Source organism: Aotus nancymaae, unplaced genomic scaffold, assembly GCF_030222135.1.
Source record: "Aotus nancymaae isolate 86718 unplaced genomic scaffold, 86718_ANA_hifiasm-v0.15.2.pri h1tg000077l, whole genome shotgun sequence".
Taxonomy (NCBI): domain Eukaryota; kingdom Metazoa; phylum Chordata; class Mammalia; order Primates; family Aotidae; genus Aotus; species Aotus nancymaae.
The window spans coordinates 8,794,505-8,814,749 of NW_026988492.1; the positions used below are offsets into that span (position 1 = coordinate 8,794,505).

At 41.1% G+C, this 20,245-nt stretch overlaps 1 protein-coding gene across 1 annotated transcript in view; it reads right to left on the reverse strand.

Annotated features, from left to right (window-relative positions):
- Window positions 1-725: 725 nt before the first annotated feature.
- GAD2 (glutamate decarboxylase 2) overlaps window positions 726-20,245 on the reverse strand; it is a 98,451-nt gene continuing 78,931 nt past the window's right edge. Inside the window, exons 14-17 of the mRNA XM_021664983.2 lie at window positions 12,716-12,823; window positions 12,295-12,384; window positions 4,320-4,527; window positions 726-1,264 (exon numbers count right to left, since the gene is read on the reverse strand). Of these exons, the coding sequence (XP_021520658.1) occupies window positions 4,354-4,527; window positions 12,295-12,384; window positions 12,716-12,823 (372 nt within the window). The 3' untranslated portion in view covers window positions 726-1,264; window positions 4,320-4,353. The remainder of the gene's footprint in view (window positions 1,265-4,319; window positions 4,528-12,294; window positions 12,385-12,715; window positions 12,824-20,245) is intronic.

Here is a 20,245-nt window from a genome sequence, read left to right on the forward strand (position 1 = left end):
CTTTTCTAAAAAGAGTCCAGGCTGGGTGTGGTGGCTCACACCTGTAATCCCAGCACTTTGAGAAGCAAAGGCGGGTGGATCACTTGAGGTCAGGAGTTCAAGAACAACCTGGCCAACATGGTGAGATCCCGTCTCTACTAAACATACAAAAATTAGGGGTGTGGTGGTGCACGCCTGTAATCCCAGCTGCTTGGGAGGCTGAGGCAGGAGAATCACTTGAACCTGGGAGGCAGAGGTTGCAGTGAGCCGAGATTACACCACTGCACTCCAGCCTGGGCAACACAGTGAGACTCTGGCTCAAAGAAAAAAAGTTTCCTAATCTTTCAGCGGTTCATACAAAAATAATTTAGTGTTGGGGAGGAAGTGGGGTAGAGGAATGGGTGAAACAAGATTCAGGCTCAGAATCAGTAGATGTTGAATCTGAGTGAAGGCTACAAAGGAGTTTATATTATTTTCTTTACCTTTTTATGTATGTAAAAATTTCCATAATAAAATATTTGGTTAAAAAAGATCAGGTCTGACTGAAGGAGAAACCAGAGTGGGGCAAAGGTATCCTTCAGAAGCTACAATGTGTGTAGCTGCAGAAGAGCTTTTTTTTTTCCCCCCACAAAAGACACAAAGACACGTTGAGCTCTTTGACAAGTGAAGGGCCTTTGATTTTAGCAATTTGTTGAAAATCATCTCCACCATAAGACAAAGTCAGAACAATTATCCACAGCCTGAGATGTGTCCACATTTACACATTTATTTGGGTTTAGAGAGACAACACAGATAAAATACTTGGATCATACACAAGTTTATATTTGGTAAGAACAGGTTGCCACATGTTTGTATATTTTATATTTTTATTTTTTTCTGTCTTTAGTAATGAAGTAATGTTGGGGGAATGCCGATGTCATTCAGAAACACCAATTTGGGAACGGTAGTTTGGCACACACAACTAATAAATACACAGTGTTTGCATTTAGCATTTGAAAACAGAAGAGCACGTGCAAGATGATACCCAGTTTGAGGTTCCTTGGTTCCCCGTCCTGCTACTATATTTACACCTGCGCCTTCTTTGTCCATATTCTGAAGAGTAGCAACTACTCCACTGCCCAGCAGAGCCAACACCTGCGATTTTAGCAGCTGGTGACACTCCATGATTGGTAACGTCTATTCTCAGAGACAAAGTGGTGTTCACCTTGCATTTTGTGAAGTCACACAATTCTCAGAGGAAGTTTCTCAGTAGGGGGCTTAGCTGAGGGCATGTTCTCTATTAGAGCTGATGTGGAGGGCATATAGTTTAGGAAAGAGAGAGAAAGAGAACAGGAACAGATGCAAATGTAGTTTTCATAATATCAAAGTTCAATATAGCTACCACACAGAAAAAGACATACCAATAATATATTGTACAAGCTTTTACAGAAACACATGTTGATCTGCAACACTGTACAGTTCAGGTCTAAAGTGCACAACCCCAATCTGAGGTGACAAGACAGTATTATCAAGATAATAAAGGCAACACAGTCAGACACAATTGATTTCCTTTTCTTTCCTCACATCCTGTGATGGTTTATGAAGTTCATACCATGTGTAGGTCTCAGATAAAGACATACCACACTTGTTTGTTCAAGTATTTGAAATGATAAACACAATATTGCTGTATAAATGAAAATGGCCATGTCAGTTCTGATTAAAGCTAAAACCAAACTTTTCTAAGATTTGTAAAGAATGGGCCCACATAAAGACCATGTCACCAGGAATTTGGGCTAATGTTCAAAATAATCTCCCTTCCTCCCTCCCTCTCTTCCTTTTTTTTCTCCTTCCTTCCTTCTTCCCTTCCTTTCCTTCCTTCCCTCCTTCCCTCCCTCCTTTCCTCCTTCTTCCTCCCTCCTTTCCTTGTTCCCTCCCTCCTTCCTTCCTTCCTTCCTTCTTCCCTCCCTCTCTTCTGAGAAGATTACACACCTCCTTTCAAGACTATTTATTAAACTACTGGGACCTGGGCTTTTATTTGCTTCCTTCTTTGGGCTACAGTTGGTAAGGATTTCCCTGCGCAGGCCTGAGCAAGGATCTCAGCCAATTTGAAGGAGTACTGGGAAGGGGTAGGGCAGTGGGGAAGAAGAGCTATTGTTTTTGCTAGAATTGTTTTGCTGGAATTTCATACATAGGCACAAATTGTCCTTGAAAATTCTACCATCTCATTGACCTAAAAAGCAGCAGTTTACAATCCCGGATCTGTAACCCAAGAGAGAAAGCATCCTGGAGTACAGCGAGGTTGGTTCACCAGGGCATTGGGCCCCACTGTCTTCTCCAGAAGGACAGCAGGTTGGCTCAATTAGCATCTCTGCCTCTGAAGTGGGACCTTTGGGCCTGAGGCTCAAGATAATTGGGCAGCTATGTGTTTATTCTCAGCAGCCAGTTTTGAGAAAGGAAAGGGATGCTTAGCCATTAGACAAAGTCTAGAATGGAAGGTTATTCCTTCAGAAAGTTCCGTGCCACAGATGAAAGTCTTTACTTCTAATCATCATAGTGAACACATTTGCTTTCTAGACAGGAAGGGCCCAAAGCCATGTTCATATCAAGTATCACTATTTTTGCATATAACCTGGGAGAAATAATGTAGGGGCAAGCTTATGAAAATTTCTGATGGTTGGATCCTTTGATTTTATATTTGTAGGGCATTTCTACATGTTGAAGGGCAGGGCCTTCTCTCTTCCCTTGTATAACTGTAGTCTGAGTATTGAACTGCCTGGTCCATTCAGAAATGGAAAATGTTACGAAATTTGCATTTGCAGGCTTCATATGAATCTACTATTCTCCTGCAGGACTTGGAATCTGACAATGTGTGACCCCATAAATATCTATGGAAACTTTTGTTAGCTCATGTTATTCTATCAGGTTCACAGGGAAAGAAGGATGTTTTAAAAATACTATTTCGAATTCTAAGGATCTTATTATTTCTGCATATTCTGGTCACTTTGGATCTCAGTGAGAGATGGATAAAGGAAAACCTTAAGATAATGTCTCAAACTCTAGGGTGAGAAGCTCATTAAATGGAAGAAAAACAACCACCCATGGAATATGAATTAATTATTTTGGATCTCAGTAGTAGGGAGTCTAGCAGGAGAGTTTGTGGGTAGGAATGGGGAGGGGATGGAATTAAACAATTGTGCTGGAGGTAAATTTCTCTTTCCTGGACAGTGGCAACATGGCACCAGGATGATGCCATTATTGTACCACAGAGATTTCTTCTCCCAAGGCCAACTTTAATTTTCTGGGCTTACCACATTCTGGGAGTGTGCTTCATTCCTCTTTGCTCAGGCTGATTAGGTTTTATTTTTATTTTCTCTAATTAATTCAAATGACCTAATAAAAGAATACTATTTGGAAGGTGCCTCAAGAATGAGAATCAACCTTCTGTTCAAAACAGGCCAAATTGGAAAGCAGAATAGAGACAATTACCCTAATTTAATCTGAGATGAAGCTTGGCTTGTCACGCCTACAGAGTGAGTCCGCTAAGAGTAAACTGCATGGAAAACTTAAAGGGGAAGAGATTCTTATTGCCAATTGGATCAATTATTTTCAAGAACTTGCAGTATTCTTTTCTGTTTGTCTTGAAATACTAACTTTAGAGATGTGATAAGCCATAACATGTGTAGAAAGAAGGAATCTTATCTTTTAAAAATTTTGTGGGTCAATGTTTCAAAATAACTTTGCTAAGTGTTTTATTGTGCCTCCATTAAGAGAAAGGAAAAAAAAAATCTGGCTTAGTTTTTATATCTGCCCCTGCAGTTTGTATAACCCATATAAAATAAAAATCTATATGTTACAAAATAGGATATCTTTTTTAATATATATATTTTCCTTTTGTAAAATTATATGTATTTAAATACATTTGAAATGTTGCTATAGGTAAATTAGAAATTTTTTTCTAATACTATGAAAAAGGCAAGAGTTTTTATTGTCAACATACATTTTATATTTACTTTATCCTTTTCACTGTACCCCAAAGAACCTTTTATGATTCAGGGGCAATTTGGCACTATTCAGTCCTACTAGTCTGAAGTGAAAATAAAGTTTGCTTTGCACACTATATTAAAAGTAAGGGAAGTATTTATAATAATTTTAAGCTTTTCCTTATTGATTAGAACACAGCCTTTTGTCACTAATTCTTAGAGAGGTATTCTAAACTTAAGAAAGGATTTTTAAAAGGAGCAATGTCTTTTTTGTTTAATTTTTAAACTCTACTCTACTTTGACACCACGATATAGAAATAGATTTACTTTGGAACAAACTACAAATACATTCACACAGTTTGTGACAACTTAATTGTCTACCTAGAGAAGTGGAACAGCTTGGTGAGCTAGGTTATTATAAATCTTGTCCAAGGCGTTCTATTTCTTCAATCAGGAAGTCAATGTCTTGGTGAGTCGCTGCGGGGTTTGAGATGACCATGCGGAAGAAATTGACCTTGTCTCCCAAGGGTTGGTAGCTGACCATTGTGGTTCCGTACTCCATCATTCTGGCTTTAATCACTGGAGCCACCTGTGGGACAGACCATATTAGTGTGATGACTTTCTCCTGGGATTCTACCCTGAGTCAAAGAACCCAACAGCAAGCAGAGTCTATAGTCTTTAGCTCAACAGTCAGAACCTTATTTGTTTTCTCTTGAAAGAGTTACCCCCAAGTTTTCTTGTAATCAGAGAATCAGAACAGTTTAACACATTCAAGATCCTGCAAGTGATAAGAGGAATAATAAATGATAGACTATCAGGTGACTGCCACCTTGTCCTTGACTTTCCAGTTTGTGTTTTGGGAGGATGGGATGAATCTTGTATTGGCCCCAAGGCTAAATGGTTTAGCAAGATGTGCGGGGGCATTTTTCCCCAATAGGAAATGTAAAAACATTGGAAATAAAACAGTTCAGGGGATCGCTATCAAAACGTAAGTTTCAGTATCAGGTGATATATGAAGATAAGGAGACTTTTGACAACTTTCTTAAAATCCTGAAGTTTTCTAGTTTCTTTTCATTCTCTTTTTGCAGTGCCTCACTTTATATTTTGAAAGATATTTCTTAATAATAATGATGAATCAGCTGGGACAAAAAGCTGAACCCACAAGGACTTATCATATGTTGCATATCACAGAGAAGATAGCATACCACAGACAAGATTATACTCTATTTATGCCAGATTGTTGATTATAGCCTCAGTAGTTCTCTGTTGTGTATGAAATTAAGCTTACACTCTAGTTCAATGCAAAGACCTTTCATCACCCATTTCTGAGGGCTCATCTTCCACAATTTGCCAAAATGAATCTTCAACTCTGACAAGACTCCTTTCTTAAATATCTCTTGAATTTACCATACATATTTTTATCCCTTCACACTTGTCATCAGTGTTACCATGTCAGACTTGTTCTCTGTGCTTAGAATCCACCCCTTTTCTCTTCCAGTTCATATCGTACTTCAAGATTCCACTACAGCCTTACAACTGCTATGAAGCCTTTCCTGACTTCCAGTGGCTATCAGTACCTCTCTTCTTTTAAGCTGTAAACATATGATCCACGATCCTCCCCCATAGATTCTGACTATATGCTAATTTCCTACTATCTTCTTACTTCTGAGCAAATACATTTTCTCTCTCTACCTCAACTGTCAGGTCCTGGAGAGCAGACACAGTGTCTTCTACTTTTTTGTTGTTTGTTTACTAGCACAGTGCCGGGTACATGTTGGAGGATTTCTAAATTCCTATTGCTGTAAAGAGTAGCATAATAGAAACAGCTATCTAGGCAGAGGCAAAAACTTAAATCCTGTCTAACCATACATACAATCTGTCCACATATATTTACCACTGGAGTTTGTAAATATATCATATCTGATCTTCATTGCTGCAAATACCTACCAGGAATGGTAGACATCAGAAAAACTTTAGACTTATTTAAGTTACATATGGTCAGAAACTCAGTTCAAAATGGAGACTATACCTTATATCACAGCTGGATTTATCTTAAATGAAGGACAGTTCAATTCAAATGGAATGCTGTTAGGAACATGTGACTTATAAATATCAACTCTTAAATAATTGGTTTATAATGAAGTTTTCATCTTCAAAATATTCAGTGCATAAAATCAGCAAAGTTCCCATTGGGTCCAATCATTTGTTAGTTACCAAAGGCAAAGTCAACAGATAGACTTCACCTTTACCTTCACCTCTCATTCTGAACCTAATTTCCCTATCTAAAAATGATGTGGATGATGATTCCAACACTGAGATTTTTTTATTCCAGGTTGAGTTCTTATATCCCTTCCCACCCCTTGTTCCATGGGGAGGAATGTTTCTCTTGGACTTACCCTTCTTTCACTTAAAGCATTAAGAATGCATGCAGAGCACTGGGCTCATCCCAGGGAATAAATAAGAAGAAGAATTTAAATATCTCAAGTCTGGGATTAACTTCTGAAAATAGACCTACTAGAATACTCCAGTCAAAGGGGCATGACATTTATCCTTTGTGTTGCAAGGCATGTCAAGTCAATGTGATTCTTTCGAAGAGAAATCTCAAATTAGAAAAGGAATTCCAAATTCACTTGGATGCAGGAATTTAAGGACAAGTCACATAACTATTCCTTAGTTTTATTTGCATAATAAATCATTCTTGCTCTTTAGAACTGATAAAATAATGACAGAGCTTTACTCAGTAAATTAAACTCTCATTTAGTTTTCATGGGCAATCTAAGCAAAAATACAGAAGAATGGCACTAATTATTAAGGACAATCATCTGCAGCTTTTCAGATGAATGTAAATCAAAGGTTAAAAGATTAATGCTAACAGCCACAACCGAACAGATTTTGGCATAAAGTAAGATTGAATCCCCTCAGTTCCTGAAGCAAGCTGAATTGGCAGAAATCACAGCTGTCTAAATACATATGACTTTTGGTTGCTTCCAGAAAATGCTGATGAACTAAAATTAGCTGGAACATGGAACATCTACTTTATTGTATATTCATTCATTGCAAGTTAAGAAGGAAAATAAGATTTGGACTATTCTGATGAATATATGTGATCTGTGAGACCAAAATAGAGACTCCCACAGCAACTAAGATGGATCCCAAGGTTAAGGAAACAAAGTTACTTATAGGTCCAGGGTTCAGGGCCTGGCTGGAGGGCAAATTACTAAATTCCTAATTATTGAAATTCCCTAACAATATGCGCTATGAGACCCCTCCTCGCCCTCATTTACTACCCAGACCACTACGACTCTGACTGACAGAAGGCTGACCTTACACACATTATTTCCTGGTAAGCAACTGCAGACCTTAAGCTAGTTTTAGCAGCTTATAGACACGTGCACAAACTGTGTTTATGTCCTACAGTTCACCTTTTGATGTAAAGAGTCAAATTCCACCTCATTTTAACACTAAAACCCTTCCCTGAAGTAAACATCAGATGTATGTTACACATATGTTTACTCGTGGTATATGTGCTTAGCTCCCCTCATAAATATGGATAGCTTTCCCCCAAAACCTACTGAATATGTATGACTCTACTGTGTGATACAGGCCCTGTGAGGCATAAAAGCCAACCTGCCCTTTCCCTCTTGGAAGGGAGAGCACCTTCTGCACATGCTGGAGGCTGTCTCTTCCCAGTTTGCAAACTGATATCACCAATGAAGCTCTCCTTTCTACTATTTAGACATTTTGGTGGTCTTTTGGATGACATACATAGAGATTTCACGAATTTCTAGGCTTTTGTATTTTTGGTTTGATTCTTAGTTTTCCTAAATAAAGAAGGGTAGTTGTGAAAGAGTGGTTGCATGTTGAAGAATTCACTAAAGCATAGTTGACAAGAGCTCCTCGGGGCTGCCTTAAGAGTTTTAGGGTACTGTCTTCTCTCTTGTGGCATTAGCTTTTTCAGTCCTTTAGAAAACAATAACCAGGGGACTCTTCCAGAACTGGAATCCACATTTCTCTCTTTCAAAGAGGGTGCATAGTAAAGCATCATGAAATAAACTTAAAATATATCACAGAAATGTATTTTTCACTATGTCTTAGAAAACCTCTTTATTTTTACATTTTGGAAGACTGTGAGAACTTTTTGAAAAATGTAAAAGCAGAATAATTAAATGAGAAATTCTAAACTATTGGCCAGGCTTAGTGGTTCACACCTGTAATTGCAGTACTTTGGGAGGCTGAGGTGGGTGGGTCACTTGAGGTCAGGAGTTCAAGACCAGCCTGGTCAACATGGTGAAACCCTGTCCCAACTCCGTCTCTACCAAAAAAATATAAAAAATTAGCTGGATGTGGTGACAGGTGCCTGTAATCCCAGCTACTCAGGAGGTAAAGGTGGGAGAATCACTTGAACCTGAAAGGTGGAGGTTGTACTGAGCCGAGATGGCACCACTGTACTCCAGCCTGGGCAGCAGAGTGAGACCCTGTCTTAAATAAAGTTCTAAAATACTAAAATTTCTATTGCACTTAATAACACAGACTTTCAAAGAGTCTGTGTTAAATATAAGGCCAGACTATTTCCTTACAAATTTAGTATTAAATCCACTGCTAACCTTTTAAAAGTCCACGAATCAGTATAGGACTATAAAAGCTGACAGAACCAGATAGTGATCAAGAATAATGAAAATTAAAAGAAGATGAAAAATCAGAAACACAAGAGGTGATCAACAGACCAGCCCTTTTGATTCTTGTTTGGTAAACACTGGTACAGCCTACTTGCTGCCACCCCGTGTCTAAGGCATGGGTGTGGGGTCACATCCCCATAGTGTCCCATGCATTCATCATCTACACTGTCTCAGGGACAAAGTGCCATCTGCAAGATCCTAGTCCTGACTGGGTGGCAGGAAGCACACTGACTGGATTCTCGTCTTTACCACCCTCATGAAGCTATGACTATGCTTGCTTTATTAATAACTTCTGTTATCTAGATACTTGTCCCCAAGCTAGTGCACTCTGGGAAAAGGCCTATGATCCACTATTAGGTTTCTTAAATGTTGTTTCCCTTCCTTATTCTGGAATATGCCTAAGATATTTACTATAGACTGAATTCTTGTGTCCTCCTAAAATTTATATGTTGAAATCTTAACCCCTCAATGTGTTGGTATTAGAAGGTGGGGCCTTTGGTAGGTGATTAGGTCAGGAAGGCACAGTCTTAGAGACCCCAGAGAGCTCCCTTGCCCTCTTTCTGCCATGTGAGGATACAATGGGAAAAAGGCCATTGATGAACCAGGAAGTGGGCCTTCTACCAGACATGGAATCTACCGGCACTGTGATCTTGGACTTCCCAGCCTCTAGAACTGTGAAAATAAATTTCTGTGTTTATAAGCTACCCGGTCTATATTAGTTTTTTGCAGCCCAACCAGACTAAGATAGAATTTTAGCTGAACAAATGATTTTTGAGTTCCTATTGTGCGCTACAGCTATGAATCAGGCAAGATGGTACAAAGAGTAATTCTCTGCCTTGTCTTGTCCAGAATTTAACGTTGTTCTTTTGTTTCCCATAAACAGCACAGAGAACTCCACATTTCCCCCCATTTTGGATCTACATCAGCATGGACCAAGAGAACTCTGTGCAGTGATGCAGATGTTCTATATCTGCACTATTCCATACAATGCCATTGGTCACAAGTCAAGCAACTGAAATGTGGCTAGTGTGATTCAAGAACCAAATTTTTAGTTGAATTTAATTTTAATGGATTTAAATTTAAATATGAATGGCCACATGTGGCTATTACTACCATATTGGACAGCACAGATATTTGCCTCAGCTGTTTTCCTTCTGAGACTCTGTGTGTGTGTGTGTGTGTGTGTGTGTGTGAATATTCTATACTGGTTCGTGGACATTATACATTAAGGGCTTTACACTTAATAAAGAACTTTCCAGAAAGCCTAAAAAAGTCATTGGCATAGATGAACAAAACTTAAACTTGGTATTCATGTGGTTCTATTTTCATTTCCAAATCTGAATTGCTGAATTCTCTTGATTACAGTAATAAAAAATGGAGAAAAATCAGGAGAATTCATTTTGCAATCCCCAGAGATTTTATATTTAAATTGTCAACAGCATAAAAACAGTTTGCTAATATTAAAATTGCCATCTCCAGGAAATAATCTCCATCTCCATTCTTCATTACAGCTCATATGAGGTGCTGAAACCCAGGAGGCATTTGAAGAGTGATATTTAAATGGGGGAGACTCCAAGTTGACTTTTGTTCAGAAAGTAAAGAAAAAAAGTTTTTGTTCTGTATTCCCATCTTGTTCTATCCCTCAGCCCAGTGATAATAGACTGATTCAACAAATGAAATCAGCCAAACTAGTCCACGGATTCTCTTTCTGGTCAGTCAGTTCAATAAGGAAGTGCAAGGCAAAAAGAATGGAAGCATCTAATTTCTAACTAACAGGTTAAATAAAACTAGTCATTGTTAATAAATTTTGAATTATGAAGGCATACCATAAAAATTCCAGAAAAAATGTGAATTCTTTCCTCTCAAATGACAGCAGACGCCCGCAGCCCCTGTGCTCGTTGTTATTGCCTGCACTGAGCATCTTATCCAATACCACCTCTATGCCTTCCCTCCCATCTCGTGAGTTTGCTTTTCCTGGAATGAACCTACTCCACTAAATCATCCAACACAACCACAGCCCCTTCCACCCAGACCTGGTTCTAGAAGCACCACAGATCCTGGTTCTTCCATTTTTTCCTGTAGGTCAGGGGTTCTGTAGCTGAGCTGCACATTGGAATCATCTGGATAACTTTCAGAATCATTCCCAGGCCCATCCAAGCACAATCTGATTACATTTTCAGGGTGAGACCTGGTCACTTGTGTCTTTTATGAAGTTTCTGGATGATTCTAATGTATGGTCAGGATTGCGAATCACTACTCTAATTAGGAGGCTTGGTTTAAAGACCTCAACCATGTGCAAGTTGCCTCCTAATGAGGAGTTTGATCCTGGGCGCTTAAGGGCAAATGTTAACAGTTAAAAACTTTAGTGAAGGTTTTAAATCTACACAAAATCTTCTTCTTCATTTTACATAGAAGGAAATAAACTGTTCCCAAAGGTCCGTGAGGCAGCCCAAGCTCTTGAGCGGTGGTCAGACAGCCTGTGGGGCTCCTGGCAGTGACTAGATGAGGTTCCCTCTTTCGTGATAAATGAAAGGAACCCCCAAATCAACCAATCAATTCTGAGCTCCAATTCTACGAGATCATCCTTAGTTTTCCATGGGGGACAGGTCCTGCATGTAACCCCCTTCAATGTGCACTGTAAACCATATTTCACTCGTGCAAGTGCTGGGAGCAGGAGAGCATGAAAGATAAAGGGTGTCTTACTGACCACAGTACAACTTCAAGCTCAAGCCCTCAGGCTCTGGAGGCAGACTTTCTGTGAGATTTTGGGAGTTACTTTTTCTCCCTGTGCATCAGTTTCCCCATCAGCAAGATGGGTGGACAGTCCTTCCCACGTCAGGTTACTCTGAGGCTTTAAGTGACCTAACGCCTGATACCGAGCTGGGACACAATCACACTCCAAACAGTGGCTGTTATTATTGCTCTTTGCCCTCCTACCTTTTGGGGGTCACCACAGCTCTAAGAAGCCTTCAGGGTAGCCTTGATCTTGGCGGCTCAAGAGGGTCAGCAGCAGTATTTTTGCTAACCATTTCTGGTACCTGGAGTCTCTTTTGTGCTTGTAACTGAGCACTGGTTTCACTTGGAAGATCAAAGAACTTCAGCAACGTTCTTGCTGCTTTGTGAATGCCAACAAAGGATATCACCTGACTACTTCTTTTAAGACATCATAAACTCACTCTCAGAAGACAAGCAAATAGAGTTGTTAAAAGTCTGCATAGGCCAGGTGCAGTGGCTAACGTCTGTAATTCCAGCACTTTGGGAGGTTGAAGTGGGCAGATCACCTGAAGTCAGGAGCTGGAGACCAGCCTGGCCAACATATTGAAACCCCGTCTCTACTAAAAATACAAAAATTAGCTGGGCATGGTGGTGGGCACCTGTAATCCCAGCTACTCTGGAGGCTGAGGCAGGATAGTCACTTGAATCCAGGAGGTGGAGGTTGCAGTGAGCCAAGATCACACCACTGCACTCCAGCCTGGGCGATAAGAGTGAGACTCTGTCTCAAAAAAAAAGTCTGCATATATCAGGCTCTATACATCCTAGGTCTATGGGAGCCCGCAGAAGGGAGTGGGTCCATGCACCCAGATGGGATTTTTCCTAAGGCCATAGGCATATGTCATAAAGAAAATGTGCACATGAAAGACTCAAAACACACACGTATCAGAGGAGCTCGGAGCACTGACCTTTGAGAGGCGACTCATTCTCTCTTCATTGTCTTCCAGAGTACGCAAGCTCGGAGGAATGTACCAGAAGCAGACATTTGTGTGCTGAGGCTACAAAAAGGAAAGGAGGATTCACATCTGGCCCAGGCTGGCAATTTTGAAAATTCCAAGGACATTTCAAATAGATGTATTCAGCAGGTTCAGAACACAATTCCCACTTTTCAATCAGGCATTGACTTTGGAGGGCTTAGTTTTGACATTATACGGACTACTTGGTGAGTTTGATCTTTATTCCAGCTCGTAACAGCTACCCTATCATCCGCTGCTCCCCTTTGTGATGGTCCCACTTACCTGGACAGCACGTCATTTACATCGAAACATATCAGCGATGAGAGTTGGAATTGACTAAACTTTCTGGGATTGTAGAAATCCGAGTACATACCTTCCCGTCAAACACCATCTCATATCCTTCTCGGTTTTTTATGATGTTGTATAAATACTCTGCCAACTCCAAACACTTATCAACATGCGCTTCAAACCCAGTAGTCCCCTAGGTAAGAAAAGGACACGGCTCATTAGGCAGGCTGAGAGGGCGGAGGAAGCGATCTCCCTGGAGACTCATGGTCATCCTGCCGCCTCCTTCTCAGCCCGTCTGGTTACTTTCCCGACACAAGCTTGAATGTTCTTCACATGTACCCCAAAACCTAAAATGCAATTAAAAAAAAAAAGAAAGAAAGAAAGAAAGGAAAAAAAAAGACTGTTTCCATAGGCTTTTTCAGCGCACTTTTCTCTTCAATGCTCTCCCTGTCAGGTGCTTTTGTTCCCTTTCATTATTGCTTTCTACACGGGACTCCTTTTCTTCCAGAGCTTCCATTCCCCAGGCAATTATTTTGATTACTCAAGGAGAAAATGTGCATCTGCTATTCATAGGAGTAATCATGGAAGTCATTAATAACAGGAGGGCTGGGCTACTCTCTTCCTGCAGATAAAAAGCATCACCAGAGATACCCCTCTCCCCTGAATACCTGCTTAGTCCTCCTCCAACCTGTACATTTTCCATTCCCAGAGTCCATTTTTGTTTGCCAGTGTACCTGATACAGAACAAATTGAGTAGCTGCTCAATGAATTCATTGAACAAATGGATACAGGAATTTTAGGGAGCACCCAGATGCTTTGTTAGCTTGTCAAGCTATGTAGAGTTATCCTTTGGGGGCAGATAAATGACTCATGTCTGTAATGGGTGAATATTATCACAAAGGTCTTTTAGTTTCTGGCTCTGGATGCCCTGGATCCAGACTTAGGAAAACTAACAGAAGGCTGAGGCAGAAGAATTGCCTGAACCCAGGAGGCGGAGGTTGCGGTGAGCCGAGATCGCGCCATTGCACTCCAGCCTGGGTAACGAGCGAAACTCCGTCTCAAAAAAAAAAAAGAGTCTGTACTGGAGCTGTTTAACTGACATCAGGACACACAAGAGAGCTGCCTTTCAAAATGGCTTTCCTCTTATCTCCTTGGATGTGTAGTGGGTGCTGATGGAGAAAGCTTAGAGAAAAAGCCAATGCTCACCCCAGAAGCACTTTGAACCTGCCTACCAGTAATTCCACCAGCAGGGAAACTAGAGAAAGCAATTGTAATAGATGAGATGGGCCCACTTGCCTGTTTCACAAGATCACATCATCTCAGCTAAGAGGGCCCAGCATAGCCCAGTGACTTGTGACATCTGAAGGAGGTTTAAGAACAAGCTGCCCTGGAGAAATCAAATGGGTTCAGAAATTCACTTATTTGGAGACTGCTGCCCCGGCTGATCAGCTGAAGGAGGCTGATGGGTTTTTGATGCCTCCCCAGGAAGGACTTGGGCTGATGCCTGATGCTTGGCCAGCACCCATACCAGGAGCTCTGTGCATCTGTGGGTGCTAAGGAGATTAGAATTGGTTTGGACTGACCTGACAGTTTGGGTTCACTTGGGATAGACTGTAGGTAGAAGAGAAGGAGGCTAATTGCTCTTCTCCAACCTGGATCCTTTGGGCCAGTCTGGAGTTGGGCTTAAACTTTTGCATATCTGATCTAGGATATGGCGGACCAGTCTGACTCTGACCCTGTCCAGCTGAATGGCCTTGGCTAATCTCTCTGGTCAGATGGGAATGATGATGCCTTTCTGATTTCCCACGAAGAAAAGTTTACACTGTAATGGCAATGGAATTGCCAAAGACCAGAGTGTGAGACCTCTGGTCCCCCTGGTCTGGGACCTCGCTATGGGGATGATCATGGGTCACGTGATTGCCCCTTTAGTTGGGGGCTAAAGACATACACGGGGCTAAAGACACAGAAAACTCTAGTGTGCCCTGGATGCCTCCCGTTCATGTTGAATATTTATGGGAATAAGATCCACATTTTATTTTCAAGGTTTTGAAGGCTTTTAGGAGATTCTTCAAAATTCTTTTATTCATTAAATACTCTCACATTCATTAAATCGTATGCCACACAGCTCTCACTGTGAGAATGACAGCTGCACATGTGAAACTTTATCAGGGAACATGTCCCCATAGCCTGAACCACTGTGGAGGCTGCTGGAGGCTCAGACAGGCACTTCTAAGTGAAAGGGTGGACCCCAGTGTCAAGCTTCCACTGGGGGAGTTTCTGCGGAAAGATGGTTTTATTTAGTGCTTCCTGACACACACATGTAGGACTGATTTAGATTGACCTGGCTGCAACACATACTCCATGAGGGCACAGGTTTATGTTTCTTTTGTTCACTGTTAAATCCTCCACATTCTGAGCAGTGCTGAGCACATATTAGGTGCTCAATGTACATTTTTTGAATGAATAAGTGAATAACTTTGAAGCCTTTTACAAAGTTAAAGAAATGATCTGAAGAATGATCTATATCAGAACCAGATTATTTGTGTTAAAAATGTAGATCCTTAAGCCCCACCTCAGACTCCCAAACCAGAATTTTAGGAAGATGAACAATGTTTATGTGGTCTTCTTCAGCAATCTCACTGTCCAAGTGTTCAGCTGCTGCCTCCATGTGGTCTTGGGGCTTGACATCTTGAGAGTTGGACATGATCATTCTCTGCTTCTTGAAACGCTTTTGCCAACATTCTCAGGCCCCAGAGATGGTGCTTCTGAAATAACTACTGAATCCCTTGCTGCTATCTCATTTTTGCTGCCACCACCCTAGTTCAGGTTCTGTTACTTTTCACCTGTAATGTAGCTCCCAAGTCTTTCTTCAGTCAATTAGACTCTTCGCCACTCTCAGACTATGCACTGAGCTCCCACTCAACCACTCCTTGGAATAGCCTTCTCACAGCACTGCTGGGTGAAAGCCTACTTCTTCTACCTATCCTGTTCAAATCCCATCTCAAAGGTTATCACTTTATGAATCATCTCGATTCTTAAACTTGGAAAGAGCTCTCCATCCTTTAAATTCCCCAGATGTGTCTGGATTTCTTTTGTGACCAGTCCTAATCTGTCTTTTATGATGGATTTCTGTGCATTTATCTTATCCTGTCTGGAAAATGAGAGCCTCCTCATCCCATTCAGTACTAAGCATGATAATGGATGCTCAATATCTACTTATTAAAATAATATTTTAGATAAAAAGTGAATATTCAGTCATTTTCAGCAAAGGATGCCAAATGTCCATTTCCCTTTAATAACTGTTTCCAGATATTTTTTATTCCTCAGCCGTTTGCCAGTCCCTCTGTTATGCACATTTTTAATTAGAAAAGCTAATCATAAACACACACACACACACACACACACACACACACACACACAAGGAAATCTGCCAATTTGTTATGACTACATACAAACACAGAGATTTGCTATGAAACCTTGGCTGTTATAAATGAAGCCATTGCTGTAGGCCTAAAAAGGGAATGTAGGAGGATTTCTTGAACCTGGGAGATGGAGGTTGCAGTGAGCTAAGATTGCACCACTGCACTTAAGCCTAGGCAACAGAGTGAGACTCCATCTCAAAGAAAAGGTGGGGGTGGGTGGGGGGTGTGATTTTAAGTTTATTTACTTATTTTTGACAGCCACTGAGTTTTAGCCACTGTAGGAATCTGTCAACATGGAACACAATCATTAGGTCCTAGGATTATAAAATAAAATGGAGACAAAATGAAAGGCCAATTCTGTAAGAAGAGAGCCGAAGTTAGGCATTGGGCCTCTGCTGATGATAAACATCTGTATCTTAACCATCTAATATGCTTCTTAGCATTCCAAATCAGGGGTCTTACTTTTTACATAAATTTGTTCTAATCAAGTTAATTTGGATTTAATATGATGGCTGTCATCAGTACATTTAGCTCCATTAGTCATTAACAGATTAATTCAAAGAATAATAATTTATACTTAGGCTATTTTTCATGGGGCTTATCTTAGGAGAAAACGTGGAAAACACCAAATTCTCCAGGCATGTCTGATAACAGAGGGTTTACTGAATTAATGCTATGTTCTTCTTCCTCCTCCTCCTCCTCCTCCTCCCTACTCTTTTCCAGATTGTTTCCTCATTCCTGTGGGGAGGCAAGTTACAACATCACAGGCAACTCCTTCATGGCTCTTCTTGTGTGAAGAGGATGATTTCTTCCTTGGCTGGCATGGCTAGAGAGAGAGCTTTGATGTGAGAGTACAATTATCCTCACCTTTGATCTAGATTGTAGGACTAAGCTTATTACTTTAATAATGATTATTTCGGTACAGAGCGAGAGAGACTGAATCACCTCTGAGCCAGCAAGGGGAGCTGAAGCAGGGATTCAAGCCAGGACATTCCTGGGCAAGGGCGCGCCACGAATCTCAGAGCCGCTGCTTTGGCTGATGCAGCGGCTCACAGGGCAGCGGATTTTTACTGCCCACAGACCAGGAGATTCACAGGCGGTGAAGCTCCACGGGTTGCCAGCGCCGCTGGTTGGACTGGCGCGGCTGCTCTGCCTGCACCCGAGGCAGGGAGCAGCGGCCCCTTGTGCAGAGTGAGCGAGACCGGATCCCCTCTGGGCCAGCAAGGGGAGCTGAGGCAGGGACTCAACCCAAGAGTTTCCTGGGCAAAGAGGACACCTCCGGAAACACGGCTGAACACGGGACGGTCCAGCTCTGTGGAGGAGGGGCGTCACCCACCGGGAAACACCCTGCAGTTCCCAGGACAATTTGCCCACAGGAGCTCAACGAAGCCTCTGCAGGCTGAGTGTGACTAGGCTGCCACCTTGTGGGCAGGGAAAACCATTGCAACAGCGGAAAATCATAACGCCCTAATTCCCTGGGACAGACCACCTAGGGGGAAGAAAAGGGGGTTTATGAGTTCAGCTACTACAGACTTAAAATTACCAAAATCAGAAAGACAGCAACTACAAAGTCGATAGGTGGATAAATCCACAAAGATGGGAAGAAACCAGCGCAAAAAGGATGAAAACACCCAAAACCAGAACACCTCTCCTCCTACAAGGGAGCACAACTCCTCACCAGCAAGGGAACAAGACTGGATGGAGAATGAGCGTGATGAAATGACAGAATCAGCTTTCAGAAAGTGGATAATAAGAAACTTCCGTGAGCTAAAAGAACATGTTCTAACCCAATGCAAAGAAACTAAGAACCTTGAAAAAAGACTTGACGAAATGTTAACGAGAATGGACAACTTAGAGAGGAATATGAGTGAATTGATGGAGCTGAAAAACACAACACGAGAACTTCGCGAAGCATGCACAAGTTTCAACAGCCGAATTGACCAAGCAGAAGAAAGGATATCAGAGGTCGAAGATCAACTCAATGAAATAAAATGAGAAGGCAAGATTAGAGAAAACAGGGTAAAAAGGAATGAACAGAGTCAACAAGAAATATGGGACTATGTGAAAAGACCTAATCTATGTTTGATAGGTGTACCTGAATGTGACGAAGAGAATGCATCCAAGCTGGAAAATACTCTTCAGGATATTATCCAGGAAAACTTCCCCAACCTAGCAAGGCAGGCCAATATGCAAGTCCAGGAAATACAGAGAACACCACAAAGATATTCCTCTAGAAGAGCAACCCCAAGGCACATAATCGTCAGATTCGCCAGGGTTGAAATGAAGGAGAAAATACTAGGGGCAGCCAGAGAGAAAGGTCGGGTTACCCACAAAGGGAAGCCCATCAGACTTACAGCAGATCTCTCAGCAGAAACCCTACAGGCCAGAAGGGAGTGGGGGCCGATATTCAACATCCTTAAAGAAAAGAACTTTCAACCCAGAATTTCATATCCAGCCAAACTAAGCTTCATAAGTGAAGGAAAAATAAAATCCTTTGAGAACAAGCAAGCACTCAGAGATTTCATCACCACCAGACCAGCTTTACAAGAGCTCCTGAAGGAGGCACTAAACATAGAAAAAAACAATCAGCACCAGCCATTCCAAAAATGCACGAAATGGTAAAGAGCATCAACACAATGAAGAATCTGCATCAACCAATGGGAAAAACAGCCAGCTAGCATCAAAATGACAGGATCAAATTCACACATAACAATATTAACCCTAAATGTAAACGGACTAAATGCCCCAATCAAAAGACACAGATTGGCAAATTGGATAAAAAGCCAAAACCCATCAGTGTGCTGTATCCAGGAAACCCACCTCACAAGCAAGGATACACAAAGGCTCAAAATAAAGGGATGGAGGAAGATTTACCAAGCAAATGGAGAACAAAAAAAAGCAGGAGTTGCAATTCTCATCTCTGATAAAATAGACTTTAAAGCAACAAAGATCAAAAGAGACAAAGAAGGACATTACATAATGGTAAAAGGATCAATGCAACAAGAAGAGCTAACGATCCTAAATATATATGCACCTAATACAGGAGCACCTAGATACATAAGGCAAGTTCTTAAAGACTTACAAAGAGACCTAGACTCCCACACAATAATAGTGGGAGTCTTCAACACACCATTGTCAATATTAGACAGATCAACGAGACAGAAAATTAACAAGGATATCCAGGACTTGAACTCAGACCTGGACCAAGCAAACCTAATAGACATTTGCAGAACTCTCTACCCCAAATCCACAGAATATACATTCTTCTCAGCACCACATCACACCTACTCTAAAATTGACCACATAATTGGAAGTAAATCACTCCTCAGCAAATGCAAAAGAACGGAAACCATAACAAACAGTCTCTCAGACCACAGTGCAATCAAGTTAGAACTCAGAATTCAGAAGCCAACCCAGAACCGCACAGCCTCATGGAAATTGAACAACTTTCTCCTGAATGTTGACTGGATAAACACTGAAATGAAGGCAGAAATAAAGATGTTCTTCGAAACCAACGAGAACGAAGACACCACATACCAGAATCTCTGGGACACATTTAAAGCAGTCTCTAGAGGAAAATATATAGCAATAGGTGCCCACATGAGAAGAAAGGAGAGATCTAAAATTGACACTCTATCGTCAAAATTGAAAGAGCTAGAGGAGCAAGATCAAAAAAACTCAAAACCTAGCAGAAGACAAGAAATAACTAAGATCAAAGCAGAATTGAAGGAGATAGAGACACGAAAAACCCTTCAAAAAATCAATAAATCCAGGAGCTGGTTTTTTGAAAAGATCAACAAAATAGACAGACCACTAGCCAGACTAATAAAAAAGAAAAGAGAGAATAACCAAATAGATGCAGTAAAAAATGATAAAGGGGATATCATCACAGATGCCAGAGAAATTCAAACCATCATCAGAGATTATTACAAACAACTCTATGCACATAAACTAGAAAACCTGGAAGAAATGGATAAATTCCTGGACAGTTGCCTCCTCCCAAGCCTAAACCAGGAAGAAGTCGAAACCCTGAATAGACCAATAACAAGGTCTGAAGTTGAGGCAGCAATTAAGAGCCTACCACCCAAAAAAAGCCCAGGTCCAGATGGGTTCACAGCCGAATTCTACCAGACATACAAAGAGGAACTGGTACCATTCCTACTGAAACTATTTCAAATAATCCAAAAAGAAGG